A 20,398-nucleotide genomic window follows, 5' to 3' on the forward strand; every position below is an offset into this window, starting at 1 on the left:
ATTGTTTTTCCTAAAATTTTGTTACCAAAAAATGAAAACCATTCTGGTCTTTTTTAGTGTTAGAAAACAATTGAAATATATAGGTTATTTAAGAAATTTTGCTGACTTGAAATGCTGATATAAGGGTTAAAAAATTCTACAGGAGGCCATTCCTTAAGACGAGTGCGATCGCACGCTCACTCGCCCGCACACTCGTAAAAAGATTTACGAGTGCCTTTTATTGCACTCGTGAATTTTTTCTTTTTCTAAAATAATATAAAGCGATGAAAAAGGCTATTACGCCGATTACATAACATTAATTTCTTCGTGATTGATTTGTTTAAAAAGTATAGAGAACATTAAAGTCGGCCCCTTTCCTTCATGCTGACACTCTTATGCTCAGCTGGTGCATTACACTGAGACTCGAACGAAAGACGCAAGACCATTTGGAACCATGCTACGAGTCAACACTGAGACTCGAACAAAAAACGGAAGACCATTTGGAACCATGTCACGAGTCAGTCCGACCTTCACCGTCACACAAAAAAATGCGAGAAGAGTGCCCACTCATGCAAGTTAAATATAACCAGAACATGGGAGAGGTTAGGTGTCCTATACCTTAATACAGCTTTCGGACGAATGTTCTTGTGATGTAATACCAAAGAAAAAACATGTTGAATAAAGTTTAAAAAATCTTTTTAAAAGGGGAAAGAGAAATCAAAAATACCTAGAAATATATATTTAATGCCAAAAACATATAGCGAATCTGCCAAAACATCATCGCGTTCAACGTTTTTCAACCTTGCACTTGTGGTTAATACGTTTTACCATGGTTTTACAAAATTCATTTCACCTAAAGGTTTAAAAATTTTGCTGACGTCAGCAAAGGCCCGCTGAAAGATAAAAAAATTTTCAGCAATTTGTATACCTGTTTCATTCTCGAAACGCTGATCTAGAAAATGTATAGGATTATGTATCTTTGACGAATGGTTATGGAAAAATTGAGGTTTAAATGTTTTTGATGACGTCATCAACCCGTTCACTCCAAAACGGATTTGGGGAACAAGGTTTGGGAAACTCATCCAAACTGGCCCCAGGTGGTCTCTAGTTACCCATGTGATGAAAAAAACTGACTTCACCACTTCATTTCCAAGTTATTTGGCCTCAAAGTCTTAAGTACACAAAAATGCTTCATTAATTTGATATAAGATATTGACGTTTATTTAGTGTTTTGAACGTTGTGTCATTGGGTCAGAGAATTTAACATTTGAAACATTTTTCGGCTACATTAAAGGAAAACGAACACATCCATTTTACCTGTTACAGACACACAGACCCAATCTGTGTATTATTATAGGAGATTGGTTATATCAATAACAAAAAAGGTATTTAGGAAATAAATTAAATTTTTTTTGTTACCATCATTGATTGCAATGTGGTTAAATATCAACATTTAAATGTCACCATGTTGAGCATGCTTTATTTGAACGCTGTGTTAAATTTTGTCGAAAACAAAGGAATTTTAATACTTGGACCAATTTTAGTCTAAAACACCATTTAGGTGAAAAAATTGATATTTTAGTGTCATCATTATATTTGGCATGCTTTATTTGTTCACAGTGCCAAATTTTATCAAAAAAAAAGGAATTTTCGTTTTTGGACCAATTTTAGCCTAAAACGGCATTTAGGTGAAAAAATTGATATTTTAGTGTCACCATTATATTCGGCATGCTTTACTTGTTCACAGTGCCAAATTTTATCAAAAACAAAGGAATTTTCGTTTTTGGACCAATTTTAGCCTAAAACGGAATTTAGGTGAAAAAATTGATACTTTAGTGTCACCATTATATTTGCCATGCTGTATTTGTTCACAGTGCCAAATTTTATTAAAAACAAAGGAATTTTCATTTTTGGACCAATTTTGGCCTAAAACTTATGGGACAAGAAATAAACAATTTAATATCAAAAGTTTATGGAAAACTGAAACAAACCCCAGAGTCAGTCAGACCCAGAAAACCACAAGTAAAAACGGCACTTGTGCAAACGAGGCACATGATTAAAAATGAGGCAAAAAATTAAGGAGCCTGTTGAAATAAATCATTGTCCTTCAGCTGCATGATTTAATAGAAAATGACAACGTCACATGTTTCAAAATCTTTGATTTAATTTCCCAAACTAATTGCAGGTCGTTCTTTTTAAAAAGTGAGTTGAAACAATAAAAATTAATATGAATGGCTACAAAAATTATATATTTTATCCGACCATAATTTTTGAACAATATATTTCTACTCTAAGTAATTTTTATAGTTTTCAAATTTTTATTCTTACTAGTTAAAACTTTTTTAACAATTCTCCAGTAGCCCGGCCTTAGTTCAGTCAAACAATTAACTGGTAGTTACCAAGGTGCACCTAGAGCCAGTTAAATTGCAATTGACATTTTTAGGTTGTTATGGACATAGTAATTATAAATTTTCAAGTTAACAAGCGGTAACGTAGTATTTCTTTCAGACCAGAATATATAAAAACTTATCTCTGTCTGTTAAATGCTAAAACCAGACTTCATTTGAAATGTTCTGATGTAAGCAATTCTATGATAGTTTGATAGAAAGTGAAAGCAATCGTTTCAAAGAGAATGAAAGTTAATTTTGAAAAGGGTAACGTCTATATATTACCACTTTCCATTGAAAAAGAAATTCATTTTGTTGTTCATGTAAATTCAGCTATACCGCGATGTTCATTTTGTTGTTTTATTTTGTTTATTGTTCTTAAAACAGTATGCATGGAAAATAAAAAGACGTTGATAATACATCCACTTAGAAAAAGACAGACCATAGAATTTATTCATAAAACTGAAATTTAAAAAAGCGTGAAAATATAAAATTAATTAAACTCCGTCGTTGGTTAAGCACAATCAAATTCTTCGTGTTTTACTAACAATGACATTCGCGAAAACGATTTCAAACACTTTCGGCACTCGTATTTTTTCACGTCAGAATGTGTTTGCACATGTGCGCGAAGGTTGGAACGATCTGCAAAAGCTCTTCCACAATAGGAACAAACAAAAGGTCTTTCGCCAGTATGTGTTCTTATATGCCCCTGAAGTAACCATGGGCGGCTAAATGATTTTCCGCATATGTTGCATTTGCACGGCAGCGTATGTGTTCTTATATGCATTTTCAATGCGCCCAAGCTCATGTAATCTTTGTCGCAATATTTACAAGAAAAATGGCGCGAACTTTTACTTTTCCTGGGTACCTTAGCTGCATTAGTCACATCGGCATTGTTCATTTCGTTTGAGTTACAATCCAAGTAATCAGATGGCTTTACAACAATAATGTTTTCAGTTGATGTTTTGTTTTTATCCTTTTCATAATCGACCTCTGCACTTTCTTTCTCACTTTCAGCATCCTTGACGTCAATTTGTATGGCAACCTGTTTGTTAACCGAAGAGACAGCGTCTTCGGCGCGACGTTCGATGCTAGCAACGCACGAGTCCTTCTCTAACCGATTATCAGGCGAGTAAGTACGTGGTTTGACATAAAACGGGAATCGGGTCGACCAGAAGTCATGCGAGTGATACGGAAGGTACTGTCTACGAACAGGTTGATAATATACAGGAGTTTCCATAACTACAACGTGTTCACTGGTCTGAATACTAGACTCTGACGAAAAAGGTGTTGAGAAATTTTTAGCTGCGGTTAATTCTTGTCTTTCCGCTGCCGGTGTCATTTCATCTAAAGAAAACACAAATTGTAACATTTAATTCCAAGCAAGAAAATCTTTCACAATAAGCCTGTTTAGTAAAATTTACACGCACCTGCTAAACGCTCGTGTGAATCTTCTTGCTGTCTCAAGCACTCATCCAAATGCATCTTCTTTTTAACAAGAAATGAGCGAGGCATGTTTCCAAAATTTTTGTTTATACCACTCATTAACGTTATTTTATACTTTAAGAGAGAAAAAGTTGATCGGAGGTCTTAATAATCAAGTGTGACACATATACTCGTTTTTTTGTGTGTGAAAATTTCTTTTTTTCTTATAAATAAAAGAGCAAAGAAAATCAACCTGCTTTTCATCAAGTTCTTCAGAAGTACACCTTGCAGAAGTTTTGTTTAAATTTTAATAGAAAATTCTTGAACAAAAAAAAAACTCAGCAAGTTTATTCTTTTTAAAAATGAATATTATAATAATTAACAACAAAAAAAGAGTTGAATATACAGTTGTTTTTTTTTTTGCTTTAATTTCAAAACCTCTCCGTGCCTTCTCCTCTTCAACGAACAGGTGCGCGTCGCATCAGCTTTACAACAAAATCATCAGCCTTTATGCAAATATCAAATTCTTGAAGCCGTCCTACTTATCAGGGGGTGAAAAAAACTTGTTGTTTTTTCTACTAATTTCGACAACAAGTGCATTATTATTACGCTGTCAGGAAATCATTTATTTTCTCTCAACACATAGCTCGACTGTCTTTCATAGTACCTGGTTTCCATATGCGAAGCACTTTTCCTGTTCCCAGGCGCAAATATATTTTTAATGAATGGTTTTTCAACATTGCTTCTTAGGTGAATAAATGCTGAGCTGTTGCATATCATTCGATGTATTCTCGATGCATAATGCAACTGAAAGGGTTGGGGTATAAAAATTAAAAGTCTGACTACACGAGTTAGCCTGGATAAAATTAATACGAAATTCGCTAATTATTACGAGTTTTTTCGACGTCGATTGTATTACATCTTTTCCCTTTACACGATTTCACTTAAAATTAATACTAAAGTATTTTACCCCCTGAGCACAGGTGACGCGTATAACAAATACTTTCACCCTAAAAGACGGCTCAAGTTCGTATTATGAAAGTCACGACGGAGGTCTGATTAGGAATAACTAGCTACCGCGATGTATGTTATAACAAAAAAACCTCATTTTAAGGGGAATTTTTTTTTACACAACTCCGTTGCATTTGTCGTCAACCAAGTAAAATGTCAAATTTTCTTTATGGAATCTTCAAAGAGATAAAAAAAAAGCTTGGAACTGAAGTTGTTTTTTCTCAAGGACATCTATTCTAAACTTGTTAGAGAGTGAGAACAAAGACATTGAGGTGTATCATAACAACCTGTTTTTTGTGTCAAGCAAGTGAGAAAGTAAACTTTGAAGGTGTTTTGTTTACATTGCACGTAAGAGGTTTCATGTAACAACCTCGTTGATAATCTAATCCCTTGACAAATGATGAGTCAGCAAAACAAAGCCAATTTCTTTGATTATATTTATCACTGCATTCGACAGAAAAAATGAAAAGTATGCTCAATGGAAGGATGACTTTAAAAAAAAAAACTGCCTTTATCAATGCCGCTTTTCCCTATTACAGCTGATCATTTTGTTTGTGGACTTCCTCTTTCGAGTAAAAATAGATTATTACGACGAAATGGATAATCAAGCAAAAGGCTGATTAAAACAAGCACGACCGCTGCATGCTAACATGCGTTCTTGCTAACCACAAGCAAATTAGACAGCTTTTTTATTGCACAAAACAGGTGATATGCGTGTATACGTAATGTCTTTACCGTCCACCGTCGTTTCAAAGGTTTATTGAATTAACAGAACTGATTCTCGGCGATCTTTTTAATGACATAAGTAGAGAAGCTCTGTGATGGAGGACACTTATTGAAATAAATTAAAAAACCAATGGAGCAACAACATTCCATGGTATGGTATCAATGCAAATTATGTGAACAAAAGCACCTGCTATTGTCTGTGTCAGAATCGTTGAATAAAAAAGCGATTAAAGAAAATTCACCTTGCAATTAATGACGGGGGTTGTGAATATCACTTTAAATAAGCCTAATTAAAAACAGAAGAGATGGTTTCCATTAGAGATAGTGTTAAAACTGTTAAACATACTTTCCTAAGTATGAAATATAAAATTACAAAACAAAAAGTGATTAAAAATAAAAAAAAATTGTTTATGCAGACAGTTACGTTACAACATCATTTATTTCAGTTCAAAACAAAACAAAAAAGAAGCAGCGATCAAAAAATATTACGCCAACGCAGTCAGTTTAGCCTGGTAGCCTGTTCTGCTCTTTCTGTTTCGTATGTTTAATTTATATTTTAGAAGATGTGAAACAAAAGTGTTTGACCATCCTAATTTTAAAGGGTTTAGTTAGTGACGAATTGGATGTAGTTTTTTACAAGACGTACCTACCTGAGTAGGCGAGTTTGTTCTCATTTGATAGAAACAAAGCCAAACTTTTTTTATAAGAACACTAAACTCGAAGAAAATAAATGCATGCTACTTTTTTTTAAGGCCCAAAATGTTCTTAAATTGTTCTCTAATTTTCCTAGTATTTTTGAAATTTAAAGATACATTTCAGATCTTCTTGGAATTGTCATATGTCTTAAATATTCTTATCATGCTATAACGTTTTAAAAATCTGAAGCCATATGTTCTTATATAATTTGTTCTTAAAGAAAACTGATATAAGTACTCGTATTTTGCGTGTTCGCGATGTTATAGCCGTGCTATAGACACACGAAATGTGACGGGCGAATCCGTGGGTTTATCCACGAGCTACCATGTAACATTATGTAGAAAGGTTTCTAAACCAATACCAGTTGTTGGCTTTGACACCCGAAGAGATCTATAGCTTTAGCTTGATCCTCGTAGTGTTGTGAGGAAAACTTGCTAACATCTGTACAAAGTTTAACAGATTCGCTACTTTGCATAGGTGGGTTATTACAAGCACATGTTGTGATTATTTAAGCGATAACTGAATTGACATTAATAGTAGAAGACGTCTACATTTTGGATACTGTCAAGAATGTTCAAAGATGTGCAAATGAAAAAAATTATCTTTCCAGGGTTACCACCTAATGAAAGATATCATTTTTTAAGTATTTCGTGCCAACTTGATGTTTTTCAAAAACAGTATGATCGCAACGTGTAGCAAATAAAAGCATATGACAACAAGTGAAGTACTGCGTGCATGGTAGAAAAGTATGTTGCGATTGGTTTGAGTTCTGACTAACGCTAATGTCGACAGAATTGTATTGATGAAGAAAGTTTCACTCCAAAACAGAATTTACGCCAAGAATGGTTTCAAAGTATGTTTTTACCCCACGTTTCTAGCAAAAAATAAAAGCAGGCTTTTCTCGAGCCACTCGATGCAGCTTGAATAACAAACCAGCACGTTTAAGCAATTTTCAATCTGACTCATCTGAGCAAGAAACGCAGCGTCATAGGATTAGCACACATATCTCGACTGATGTGACGCTGAGAAGAAATGTATGACTTTTAGGAGGTCAAATTATTTCAACTCCTCTACAGAATATACCACTTATAAAAGACGACGACAACATATACATTGTTGGACACGTACCGTCTATTCTTGGACGATGCCACGTGGTTGTTTTGTTATTGTGATCGATATAATACACTCTTCCATGTGAGTCGACAGCTTTTTCCCAATCTATAGTAAAAACAATTATTGTATTCAAAACTGCTCCGACGTTCTAACAAAACAAATATTCTCTTTCGATTAAAGACAATTATTTTCTAAAACATTTTCATAAGAACTATGAGACTTTAAATGGCTAAAAAAAATTTGGGGGAGGAATCAAGTGTTGCAATTTTGTGAAACTTTTGTGTACGAACAGGAGAAAAGACGAGACGTGTCCAAAATCAAAAATCAAAATAAGTACAACTTCAGGTTAAACATAAGAAACTATAAATTTACTTGTTTGTATAAATACGCGTACGAGCAAAGCATTTCGTTTTTATTATTTATACTCACAAAAAAATCAAACATGTCCCACATATATTCCACACGAAGAATTTTTATTATTCCTCCCAGCAGGTGGGACAATGTACTTTCGATGTTATTAAATTATAATAAATCGTTGGATACTTACTTGACGGCATCCGATCGTCACCACCTTGTCCTGGTTTTCTTGAAGACGTCGGTGAACGCCCAGTAGTAGCAGCGGTAAGTCGGTTCATCACTCTTGGTGTTTGTCTGGCTCTTCCTGCACCTTCTCGACTAGCAGCAGTCTTGTAGTTAGTCTGGCTATGTTCTCGATTAGTTACAGCGCTGTCAGTGTGTGTGATGCGAGCTGGTTTTGGTTTAGCTGCGCTCACGTTTGGTCTTACGGTCGGCCCAACCACTCGTCGAGGGTTAACCTCGCGAGGTGGAAGCGGAGGTGGGATATCATTGCTAACATCTAAAGCGCCCAGTATCTCTCCAGTGGGTTGAACAGTCACGTTCTCGGCAATTGGCGTTCTGGGAGGAGATGCTGTTACGCTTATGTCGATGCTTTGCCTGTTTTCATTCCTGGCTATTCGTGGTCTTGTACTCTTTTTACTACGCAAACTACGACGGCCCTCTTTGTTAATAAGAGAGGATGAAGAGAGTCCGGAAGAAGACGTGTCTGTTATTGTTATATTTGATCTCACTCGTGAAGGGGGCGCATGCGTAGAAATACGGACACCGCTTGCCAAAGGTGTCATAGACAAAGACGTATTTCCAGATTCAGTCTGAGTTGCAGAAATTGCGAAAGACAGCGCACCAGTACTTGTTGAAGAAGTGACGACAGAGGTGACTTTTGTCGCACTTGCTTGGTCAGTCTTTGCATTCACCCTATGTACAGATGTGGTCGTACTGGTCGTTTGAGTTGCAACGGTGGTTTGATGGCAAGTAAATGGTGGGAATTCACTTTCTATCAGCTGTGCTAAATTCACTTTGTTTTTACTCCCGTGTGAATTTCTTCTTCCTAAACTTCTGTTATTTAGGTCGTTACGAGAAAGTGGAACATTACGAATGTTATTTGTGTCACTCACTGGAGTAGTATGGGTTTCTGATGAAGAACCAGACACAACGTTTGTACAGGCAGTTGTATATAAGGATGTTGTACAAGTGTCGCTAGCAACAGTCGCTTTATGTGTGTCCACTTCTTTCGACGGGTGAGATTGTGAGGGTGCAATGTTTATAAATGAAGATACACCAGCATCTCTAAGTTCCTCGTTGGTTTTCAAGATAACTATATTAGCTTCTTCTTCTTCGTCCTCCTCTTCCCTGCCAACACGTTCCTGTGTGGTAGACATTAGCAGGTCAATACGTTCTGGAACAGCAGGCACATCCGTCGCATTCTTGAAAAGACCCGAATCTGATATTTTTATGATTTCTCGATTTTCTGTCAGTTCTTTTAAATCTGTCGACCCGCTCCAATTGGTTGGGTGGAAATTCTGTACCTCGCGCATCCTTTCTCCAAGCGAGTCGAGAAAAAACGGAGGGGTGGGTTTTGTGTATACTTTTTTATCACGTGGTCGTGCTCCTCCACTGTAGATCACTTTCTTATCATTCACGGTTTCACCAGAGCTCGCGCTACATCTGTCAAAAGTATCATTCGAGGTATCTTCTTGTGTTGGACGAACTAAGTCATTCTGGTCTGGTGAGTTTGAAACAGTCGAACTTTGAATAACAGTTTTGTTTTCAGTCGAAACTGACGTTGAATTGTCTCGTTCGATCAGATCTTCGTTTTGTTGTCCAGCCACTTCGTTATCACTGACGGCTTGCTGTTCCGTTATTATATCATGTTCTCTTGTACTATATGGAATGTCAAACAAGTATTCTGATGTGTTATTGTACTGGTCTTGATTAAACAAACTTTCCAGTACAGTTGATTGCTCTGTTTCTTTAAAGTTTAATTTGTTATCAGTGTTTTCTTCTTTTATATGTTCATTATTTATATTACTATTATTCTCACTTTCAAATTCAATCAAATTCATTTCGTTTTCGAACAGTGAAGCAACTGTTGTCATAGAAACAACTGTGTTATCTGCCTCACTTATTTCTCTGGCTTCACCACCTGCTGATTCAAAATTAGTAATACTAGAATCGTTTTCAATAGAACATGCGATATTCGTTTTAGAATTTGACTCATTGTGAAGGTGGACCGTACTAGAATCTGTGTGTAAAGTGTTTTCAGTTTTCGGAGCATTTATATTTACTAACTCGTAAAGATTTAACGCACTCCATTCTGTATTTTGTGTTTTTCTTTGGGACACACTCGCGGTTCTTGGTTCTAATCCATCGACAAAAAGATGTTCTGGCGCAGAAGTTTCATTTTCACTTATTTCAGCTTCCTCTAGGAGTCTTTCACAGCTATTTACGCGATACACTTCGTGTGAAGAAGAAGAAGAAAGAAAAGCACTCCGTGAGGAACAATGTTCTTCATTTTCTTCCACGTCACTGGATTCATAAGATTCTATCTCGTCGTGTGTGAATTCATGCTCCACTTCGACATAACCTTCCTCGTCGTCGGCATGCTCCTCCTCGTTTTCGTCGGGATTATCTACTTCTTTATTATCGGCATGTTCTTCCTCCTCCTCCTCATCATCAAAATGTCTTTCCTCCTCATCAGCATCAGAATGTCTTTCCTCCTCCTCTTCTCCCTCAGCGTACTCCTCATCAGCAAACGCTTGTTCTTCTCCTTCAACGTTTACTTCTTTTTCATTCTCATCAACGCTAACATGACACGTATCGTCGTCACTTGCGTTTCCACAAGCATTCCTTAAAGAATTGTTATCGTCAGACTCTTCATTATCGCCGTCGACGCCGTCATCTTGGATGTCGCTTGTTGTCATCCTCACGAAACTCTGTTCTTCCTGCTCTTCTTCTTCTTCACTTGAGCTGTTATTAGAACCGTTTAGAGCGCGATCGTCACTATAAGCGTGGTAGAAGGTGCTCCGTGGAGGAGTATGGCATTGATCACCACCATCGACTTGTAATTTGTTAATGTTATTTGAAGAGTCTACGCGAATGTCAGTCGATATGTCAGGTCTTTCCAACAAAGCAGAATCACTTCTCGATTCGCGAAAGTAATTACTTTCCTGCAACATGTTCGGTTTATAAACGACATCGTCGGTGGATGTTTTCGTTACAATACCGTTAGTTTGCGCCGTTGAGTTTTGGATAATATCGCACGTCATATTTTCTTCTTCCAAAATGGGACTTTCAACTTCAAGTTCAGCGTAAAGATGTTCTGGATCCTCAGAACATGACTTATTACGAAATGGTAGTGTTGCAGAAGACGGCTCACTACTCAGTGCTTCGTCGGAAATTTCAACGTCAGCTGTTTCTTCTTCCTGAATAGACGTACGACTTATTACGTCATCGACTTCTTCATACGATGCAGCAGAAGAAGTTCGTTGTCGGAACTTGGACGTTCCGTTCTTTTCACGCACTTGGGGGTGATACGAATGAGGACGAGGTTTTGCGACGTTTATAGTAACAGTGGATGATGAGGAAGCGGATGAGGTAGTGGGTGAGGAAGTGGGTGAGGGGGTTGGCGGCGTGGCGTCAGAAGGTCCGGAAGCAGAAATTCGTTTTGATAAGCGAGCTAAAAATAAAAATTTACAAAACATAAACTCTATTAGCAGGAAGGAAAGAAATACAACTTGGAAGAAAAAGACATAGCAGAAATAAATATCTGTAAAACGAATTTCATATGGGTGGACTGAGTAAAAATCGACGCAGAAGAAAATTACAATTATACACGTACGAAATCTATACTCTGCTTTTTTAGCGGACTTCTTGATATTCAGAGTGAAAGTGAAAGTCCCTTGAACTTTATCAGCAGTTGTTCTACCAATCAGATGCTGTGTAATTCTTCGTGAACTGCAAAACAAAATGTTAACGTATTAACCAGTGTTTTTGTAAGCCAAAACTTAAATCTAATTATGTAAACAATGCACGAAATGATCCTGTATTTATATCTAATTATGTAAACAATGCACGAAATGTTCCTGTAAACGATCTCCACATCAAAGAAAAACAATTTTAAGAACATTCAATTTCACCCACTTTGTGTTGCAAAAGTTCCCCTAAGAAGATTTGTGTCAGTTGTTACCCCTCTTACTGATTCGTAAAATTAGAAACAGTCCAAATGTGGTAACACGAAAAACATATAACACATACGTATAGCACACGCAACAAGCTACTTAGTTATAAGCACAAGTAAAAACTTCACCTAGACCTCTGTCATGCAAAATATCAGAACTTTAGGCCTTTCCTCTCCCAGTTTATCTTATCTTTTATATGGGGCGAACTTTTTTGGCTGGTTTAGCAGTGCTAGCTTAGTAGTGCTATCGATAAAAAATTGTTTCTTTAAAATAAATAAAAATTACAAAAATATATTCGTATGGAAAGCGAGTCTTGCTTTGATCTTGCTTGATTCTACCAAGATATTGATTATACAAGATAAAAAAAAAGCAGAAGCTATGAATATTATATGAATATCAAATATGAAAAAGCTATTGTATTTTATTTCTTCTCCCAGCCGTTCGAGATGTCCTTCAGGTTTATAATAAAATTCCTAATTAGCGATCTTGTTCAAAACTCTAATCTAAATATTTTCCTGATTTACCTAAAGAAACAAAAATGAATTCCACAGTTGTTAGAAAGCGGTGTATCTGAAGTTTTAACATTGATAGTGCTCTGAATCTTCTGTGAGATTCTGAACAGTACACCTATTTTTCATTCAATTGCGAAGTGTGTGAATCTCAGAAAATTTAATTTTTCACAAACTCTACTTTTGGAGGAGCTACTGTGATTTTATCATAAAGCGTAACTTTTTTTCCTACAAAAAAAAAATGAAAAATTATTTCTCCATTAAGTATCCTAAAAAATTCTGCCGAACGCGAAAAAAACACTAAATTTATTTTCCGAAATATGTGAATGTCATTGCTGTTGATTTTTGTGCAAGTTTTTTTTATTCATATATTTTTTTATTCATATTCATATAATTAATATTTATAATTTATATTATCAAATAAGAAAAAAAAAGTCTAATGCCTGTTTATTTTTTCACTTCAGCTGAGAACAGCTTGCATGATAGCAAAACCTGACAAAAAGTAAGGTTTCCTGTTTTTTTATATAAGAGCATGCAAAAGTAAACATACGAAAATATGTCATTTTATTTCTACCTCTTTATTAAACCGAGAATGTGTCATACTCCACATTCTTTTGTATCCATAAAAAAACATTTACAACTTCCGGTTCAAAACCACAGAATTTTAAAACTTGTGATTTATAACAAATCAAGAAATGAAATTTAGGTGTTTAGAGTTAGGAAATAACAAGAGAAGCTGAAATATATATACACAAAAAATAAGTAGTAGAACTGTATACGCGTACACACTGGTTTAATAAGAAACTCTTGGGAAAGAATATTTCGTAAGAATCTATGGAGACTGATCTCTGTTTTAAACACAGCAAAAGTCGTGTCAATTTACAAATTTAAGTTTTTAATTTCTTCAATAATAAACTAGTTAGCAGTTGAAAATACTTATAACCTTAGCCTTACGTTTCTTAAAAATTGTTTCTTATAAAAAAACACACCTTTGTGCTTAACACAACTATGGCCGCCATTGTGGTATAGTTTAACGTCTGTTTCGAATTAAACATTATTTAGTAGGGATGTAGTCAATTAAAAATCTAAGAGTTCTTATTTTTTCCTGATTTATTATTAATATTATAAAACAATCTACAAAAACTTACTATTTCAGTGAAAACCACAGACGCGTATCTTGTTGTGAAGAATAAGAAAGCGACAAGACAACAACTAAATGTTTGCTGACATCATCAATTAGTCAGAGTTTATCAATGCAAATGGAATGACAAATGTAAAAGTGCTTTTAAAGTTTTCATTTTGACCACATGGCAGACATATCTAATTTTTTTATCCTCAAGAATGACAATCTTTAAAAGAAAATGAAAATGTCTACAAAATGTGGTTAGTTAAACTAATCATATCATTTAAGTAGTAAACCTATATCATTCTCCAAAACTGTAAACAGATCGCAAAAAAATACAAAAATCGAAGTAATACTTTAATAGTCAATACCTTTCGCAATGTTTTTATGAAGATTTCAGGCAAAGAAGAGCGTAAGTGAGAAATTTTCTCCAAACATAAATTGATTGAGTAAACTTGAAACACACTTTTACAAAAACGTATTCAATTTTTCCAGTTTTTGTTTCCATCACTGCTTAACATTGTCAATTTACATGACACTGTTGAGGACATCAATGACATCATTGCCAAAAACGAGTTTAACAAGACTTACATTTTGCTAAGCAACAAGAAAATGTTTACAGCTGTTTGGCAACTAATCAACCAACATTAGAGAAACAACAAAAATTGCAGCCTAATAAATCTTATAACAATTACAGCCTAAAAAAGAAGTCCTCAATCAAGGGGTATAGCCTGTAACTAAAAACAATCCTCTATACATGGAAATCTATTACTGAAATTTTCCCACTTCCAATATCAAAGCACACTGGATTACTTTTTCTATTTCAGCTTTTTATACACAAAAAACATTTTATAAAAAGGTTTTATAAAAAGCAATGTAATGGTTTTATGCTTTTTTGTTTCTGATTATAATGCACTCTTATAACTCTAATCTTGTTAACAAACGTTAAACACTTTACTTAAAAACTCTAAAAATAGAAAACAAGATTACAGATGAACAATAATCACTTAAATTATGAAATTGGGTCCCTAGTAATAATATCGACGACAGTTCTCTTCACAACAATTTGTTTGGAAGATTCTTATAGCATCACACTTACTTTCAAATTCTGCATAATGTATTTTAAATATTTAAAATTTACTCTGAATATTGTAAATACTTTAAAATCCGTTTTTCATTCAATTCCTTAAAAAACTGACGTAATTACCTAACATATCAAGTTGTTAGAACTTCATTAAGTATGGACTCAAATTACACTTTTTTTAATTAGGAATATTATTTCACCGTCTGTCATCTAAAACTATTACTCAAATATGATTGTATATGAAGGTGACTGCTAGATATAACAATTTTTATTGTGTAAGTTGTTGAAAATGTTCGTTTGGATTGCATTATTTTTCCAATTTATAATTGTACAATACGACAACATAAACCTTTATTAGGACATTTCATGTAACAGTATACATCAAATTATTTCAACATGTGTATGTATATCAAAGTGTTGATATTAAAATGGCCTGGGTCACAATGCCTTTTAATTTTTCTTGTCCTTCAAAACTGACAAAAATTTTTCATGAAATAATCATTTAAAACACTCGTCTAACGTAAATTTGATGGATATAACATAAGATAAATTATTATTTACTTACGAGTTTAAACCACAAATTTCAATGATTTTTGAAACAGGAAACACAAGCTTTCCAAGGAATTTGCTAGTCGCTGGTCTACCTTTTGATTTATTACGAACTTCAATCTCAAGAAGATCAGCTGCAGTAGCCAGTATATCATGATTCTATAATAAAATAATCAGTATTTTTAATGGCTGGTCAAATTTGCATAAAGACAGTCATATAAACTTAATTAAATACCTTTTCATCCCATCTGGGATCGGTTGTGTTTGACTGTGGAAGAGTTTTTATCTGTTGACCATGGTGCTTTTGAAATGCTGCTAAATGCCTTACTCTTGGTACAATGTTAATTTTCACAGCAGGGTTTGGCTTACCAAAAAAACCCCGTTTTAAGTTACTGGCCCGTAATCCTGAAATACAAAAAATACAGTATAAGGATACAGTTTCACCATAAAGCTAAAACAACTAGTTGTCGAATACACTGTAAAACCTTTTTCAGGACATAACATACACTATCTTTCCGAATCCCCCCTATGTAATATGCCAGAACTTGTCATTAGCTATTCATGAAAACTACCACCTCTGGCAACTGGCAACGAGTAATATATAGATACAAAACAGAAAATCTTACCAGACACTTTAATTTCTAACAAATCATCTACACCAGGGATTGCCATTGGTGGAGTCATCTTTAAAAAAGAATAAAGTAAGTTGTACATTCAAAAAAAAAACATTTATAAAAAGAAATAACGGATAATTTGTGTTTGGTAGTCAGAAAAATGCCCTCAATAATAAACCACTATAAATATTAAAACATCTGCTTGTCATATACAACACTTCTCCATCAAATCTTTTAATATATTTTTAAAACTCAAATTAATTGAAGCATCTCCCCCCACTAAATACCATGTGTGTTAATATCATATCCTTAACGTCTTGTTGAAGAAAGATTTTTTACAGTGCCTCAACCTGTTGGCAAAAAAAGTTGCTTTTTGAGTTTTTAGTGGAGAGTAAAAAGTTATCATATCGAATTGCCAGTAATTTACCATTTGCAGTTCCAAGATTGTTCAATAATTGACATTAAGACGCTTTCCTGTAATTAATATTGTGTTACATATTAATACACAATCACTTATTTTTTGTAGAAATAATGCTGTGGTCATTTGAAGCAAATTTGTGGGGAAATTTTGAAAACAAGTAGCGCTAGATTCCCCAAAATTGCATTGAAATTCAATGAATGATGAAAAATTTCTTTTATAGGGGCAAAAAACCATATTGTGATTGTTTACATCCTTTTTAATAAATTTCCATTTTTATAAAAATTATTGCATGCAAGGGATAAACCACCCTTTGCCCCACTACAGCATTGTAACATAACTTACTTCAGCTGAAAGAGATGACAACGGGCAGCATATAGTAAATGCAGGACTAGTTGCAACACATTCGTTTGATTCACCACGTAGATACTTGAAAACACAAACATTGACTACTATAAAAAAATACACAGAAAATAAGAGGCCAGCAAGATAAGAGGCCAGCAAAAAAAGCTTGTCACGCTTCACAGAATTTTACTGCTAAAGCCAGACCAACGTCAGACCCATTTGCCAAAAAATCCAAAAATTACGAATGTTGCTTGATTTGACATAACTTTAAAGAATTAATGTACTCGGTGTGCATTATGGGGTTCTTTCCCGCTCTGGTTGATATGCAAGAAAACACAACCAAAACTGCTAGGCCTTCCTTAAAACATTTTTGTTTGCCATTTTCTGACCTTGGCAATTTTTTGACGCCCACAAAATTTTTGAGTCAGGTTTTTCAACATTCTTTTATTTTCCCAGTAATTTGTCCATTCTCAACCCAAAAACAGTTAAACTACCAACCTAAATTGTTTTTCTATAGAAAATAAGAAATAAATCATTTAAACCAGCAGAGTATGTTGCAACTGCACAAACTTTACTGGCTACCATATCATTTGGCTACCATATCTTTACAATGTGTATTTGTGCTGGCGTGTTTAAGTTGGAAAAGATTGCGCCAGTGTTTCCTGTGACCACTGTGAAGTACTCAGTTTTTAAAAATATATTGAAACTAGGATGTCCTAATATGCAAACCAAGCTAGAGCATAAATACATATCAAATAATGCACCATATTTCTATAAAATAAAGCATTCAAAGTATACCTTCATTGAATTTTGAATCTTTACAAATATACCATGTACATGAACCAACTGTGTTTTTCCCAATGTGTTTGTTCTTTGCATCAATAAATTTACTAGGACAATGTTCACCTAGGCAAAAAAACTCAATTATTATGTCAAAATCATATCCCTTGATTCATGTCACTTTAGATTCACCAAAATATGACTTGATATGATCGTGGATGGAGAAGCTGACAAATCACTGTGCTCCAGCATACACAACAGATTTACCACATCGATGTTCTCTGTTTTTTTGAATATGTAATGCTGTTGCGAAATATGTATTATACTTATCAAATTTTAATAAAAAAATTCATGTATTTTAACTTCTGATTTTTAGTAGTGATTTACCATGTTTTTACTCTTTCTTCATCATTGTAAAAACATCTCCAAGGCCATGGTTAATTGATAATTCAATCATTGTTAAACATGCTAAAAATTGGTTATTTTAGCATCACCTTATACCTACCACATTAAACCCCAGAAAACTGTAAGTTGCACATATAACATTCAAGTTTCAGGTTTTTAAAATGACTAAATATTTACAAATTCAACATAACATGGCCCAATATTGCAAGTCTAAACACAAAATCAACCTAACATGACTGAAATATACCAAGATTAGTATCTGTTTGAAACATAATGTGTAACAGATAAATAAATTAAGATTCCAGACTTAAAAAAGAAAATTAACCTTGATAATATAGGGCTAGCTTGTCTTTCGGTGTTGGAGACTTTGCCAGCTGCCATGTCACAATGATTTTTTCACCTAAATTGACTCGTTTACAACTTACAGATAATGTAGAATGTCTAAGATCCTCTGTTGAATGATCAAGGTTGTTTTCACTGTAAGCTCGTCGTAATGGGTTTTCAGAATTATCAGCTTCTTCTAAATTAGCAACAGATGGACAACGATCTCGTAACTTTACCATGTTTTAACATGCCATGTATATGTTTTGCTCTCATTATCACTAAAATATGGTTCAAAAGCAAGACTTTACATTAACAAGTATGCAATAGCACATACACACAAGTACACACATAAACATGTCTTGTGTATGCTATCAATAACACATGTCATAACTGCTAGATTTGATGAGAATTTGTACAAAGCACACATAAAAATTAACATGCTTTTTACTACACATCACCAAATCACCTGAAAAACCCTTGAATCAAATGTAAATGCATTTGGTTAATGTGCAAAGATTAGGAAAAAACTGCTGCAATAGGTTAACAGGCTTTTTCAAGATTACTTAGTGCAGTTATAAGCAAAAGTGACTAAAATGTGCTTTTTGGTGTGCTGCATTATCCAACTTCTTATAAAGTTTAACATTTTGCATGTCTGTCACCAATATTATTGTTTCAAGCCTGGTTGGCACTTAGTACAGACTATATCTACCAACATGTAATGTATCTTTTACATATAAACAAGTTTCTTTTTAACTTGTATATATATAAAGATTTACAACAATGACACAAGTGATTTATAAAATTAACTAAAATCAAAGGAAAAGTCATTTAGATGTATTATCAATGTACAACCATGTGCAAATATAGCAAAAAAACTTTCAATTTTAGTACATAAAAACTTTTAACAAAACAAATATTAAAAGTTATGTAATCATTGATTGATACAACTTTAAAATGTCTTCCAGCTAGTTAAATTACATCTTTAAGAGCTAAAAGGGATAAGAAATTTATTCTCTACAATCAGTAAGAAAAAATGTTGGCGCATGACCATAAACTTTAAAGATTGTTCCCACAAGTAGTAATTTCGACTGTTTCTATTTATTACATTTACACAATAACAAACTTGCCTATATTTACAGCAGACTCGAATCTTTATAATTCTGGCATGTTAGAAAGTATGAATAGCAAAATTTAAACACTGCTTAGCATACCTATGTGCAAAAGTTGCATTTTCGCAGCACCTCAGCTGCAGAGTATTAGCAAGTTAATGGTTTTTGCCAACTTCTAAAATTGCCCTAAAACTTAAACTACAGTATGCCAAATTTTTGTTAGTGCACCAATTTTAGAAGAAACGAAAAATCTTAGGTAGGCAAAAGTACACTTTACTTATGGGTAATTTAACGTGCTTTGAGATGTTCACAGAGTAAACATAAGGGAAAAACATTTTTAGAATGACACAATGCATTTTTTACTTGTGTAGTGATTTGTAATTTAAGCAATATGAGATACTAATTAAAAATTTTAGCATCTAAATTGCAAATATTTGCTTACTTTTACTGTAAAAATGTTCATAAACCTGCCTGTATATTAACAGACAATTTAGCCAAAAGGAAAAATTTTAGGAGAAAACACTAAAAAACATACAAAAATATTTTAGGAGATTTTGCCAAAATTTTAAAAGAAAATAGAGATTTATTTATATCCAAGTCTTTCCTCTTTTTTTTAATGTCAGAAAGGCTGTTAATTTTAAATTGCAGTAACTATGTTATCAGTTCTGTTTCAAAATAAATATGCTCAATTTTTTATAAAGTAAAATGAAACAACATTTTTTTGTGTCTAAATTTTAGGTTATTTAGCAGATTTTAGGAGGATCTTTTTCAGGTTATTCAGGAAATTTTAGAAGGTGCAGCTAACTTGCAAAAATGTAATAGCATATGTAATTACAAATGTTGTCATTTAGCAAAAGATAAAACAAAATATTAATGACCCTCTTCCAATCTGATCTAGACTGTGTTAGATCTAAACTCAACTTCCTCGATATCAAATACAGTTTGTATTTTACACCAGTTGCCCACAACAGTTGCCTACACCAGAGAATTACACCAGATATATTCTTGCCCAGTCAGATGAGCAGATTACACCAGCACAGAAAATCATATATTTTGCAGGACAAAAGAAGGTTGATTTGTATTTTTTGACAGAAACAAGGTTGGACTATGAAAACCAATTTTACATGATGAGGGTATGCATGCCATGTTATCCTGATTTGCTCAGACTTTAGCCGTAAAATTCAGAAGAAAGAGGGTTACGAAGACAAATTCATCATCTGGCATCATTTGGCAAATACTGTTTTTGTGACTCTGCATTACAGGATT

At 34.0% G+C, this 20,398-nt stretch overlaps 2 protein-coding genes across 3 annotated transcripts in view; both read right to left on the reverse strand.

Annotated features, from left to right (window-relative positions):
* The window catches only part of LOC130621769 (E3 ubiquitin-protein ligase HECW2-like), a 40,505-nt gene extending 22,181 nt beyond the window's left edge, over positions 1-18,324 (reverse strand). Inside the window, exons 1-9 of one of the 2 annotated variants that reach the window (XM_057437111.1) lie at positions 18,025-18,324; positions 17,313-17,420; positions 16,515-16,618; positions 15,764-15,821; positions 15,373-15,542; positions 15,154-15,296; positions 11,533-11,648; positions 7,885-11,370; positions 7,353-7,442 (exon numbers count right to left, since the gene is read on the reverse strand). In XM_057437111.1, the coding sequence (XP_057293094.1) occupies positions 7,353-7,442; positions 7,885-11,370; positions 11,533-11,648; positions 15,154-15,296; positions 15,373-15,542; positions 15,764-15,821; positions 16,515-16,618; positions 17,313-17,420; positions 18,025-18,262 (4,513 nt within the window). In that variant the 5' untranslated portion in view covers positions 18,263-18,324. Of the gene's footprint in view, positions 1-7,352; positions 7,443-7,884; positions 11,371-11,532; positions 11,649-15,153; positions 15,297-15,372; positions 15,543-15,763; positions 15,822-16,514; positions 16,622-17,312; positions 17,421-18,024 lie in introns of both variants that reach the window. The other variant, XM_057437110.1, reaches the window with a different exon arrangement.
* LOC130621776 (zinc finger protein SNAI2-like) lies at positions 2,793-7,345 on the reverse strand. Its single transcript, XM_057437118.1, has 2 exons — positions 3,797-7,345; positions 2,793-3,713 (listed from the first exon to the last, which is right to left on the reverse strand). Exons 1-2 carry the CDS (start codon positions 3,909-3,911, stop codon positions 2,881-2,883), a joined length of 948 nt encoding a protein of 315 aa, XP_057293101.1. The 5' UTR covers positions 3,912-7,345; the 3' UTR covers positions 2,793-2,880.
* Positions 18,325-20,398: the final 2,074 nt, after the last annotated feature.

The sequence above is a fragment of the Hydractinia symbiolongicarpus genome, chromosome 12, assembly GCF_029227915.1.
Source record: "Hydractinia symbiolongicarpus strain clone_291-10 chromosome 12, HSymV2.1, whole genome shotgun sequence".
NCBI classification, from domain to species: Eukaryota; Metazoa; Cnidaria; class Hydrozoa; order Anthoathecata; family Hydractiniidae; genus Hydractinia; species Hydractinia symbiolongicarpus.

What these genes read in the sequence shown, in the direction of transcription:
- LOC130621776 (XM_057437118.1), bottom strand. Translation starts at nt 3,911, where the DNA reads ATGAGTGGTATAAACAAAAATTTTGGAAACATGCCTCGCTCATTTCTT. An exon ending in TTCACACGAGCGTTTAGCAG is followed by an intron (nt 3,714 to 3,796) that starts GTGCGTGTAAAT and finishes TGTTTTCTTTAG; the next exon opens with ATGAAATGACACCGGCAGCG.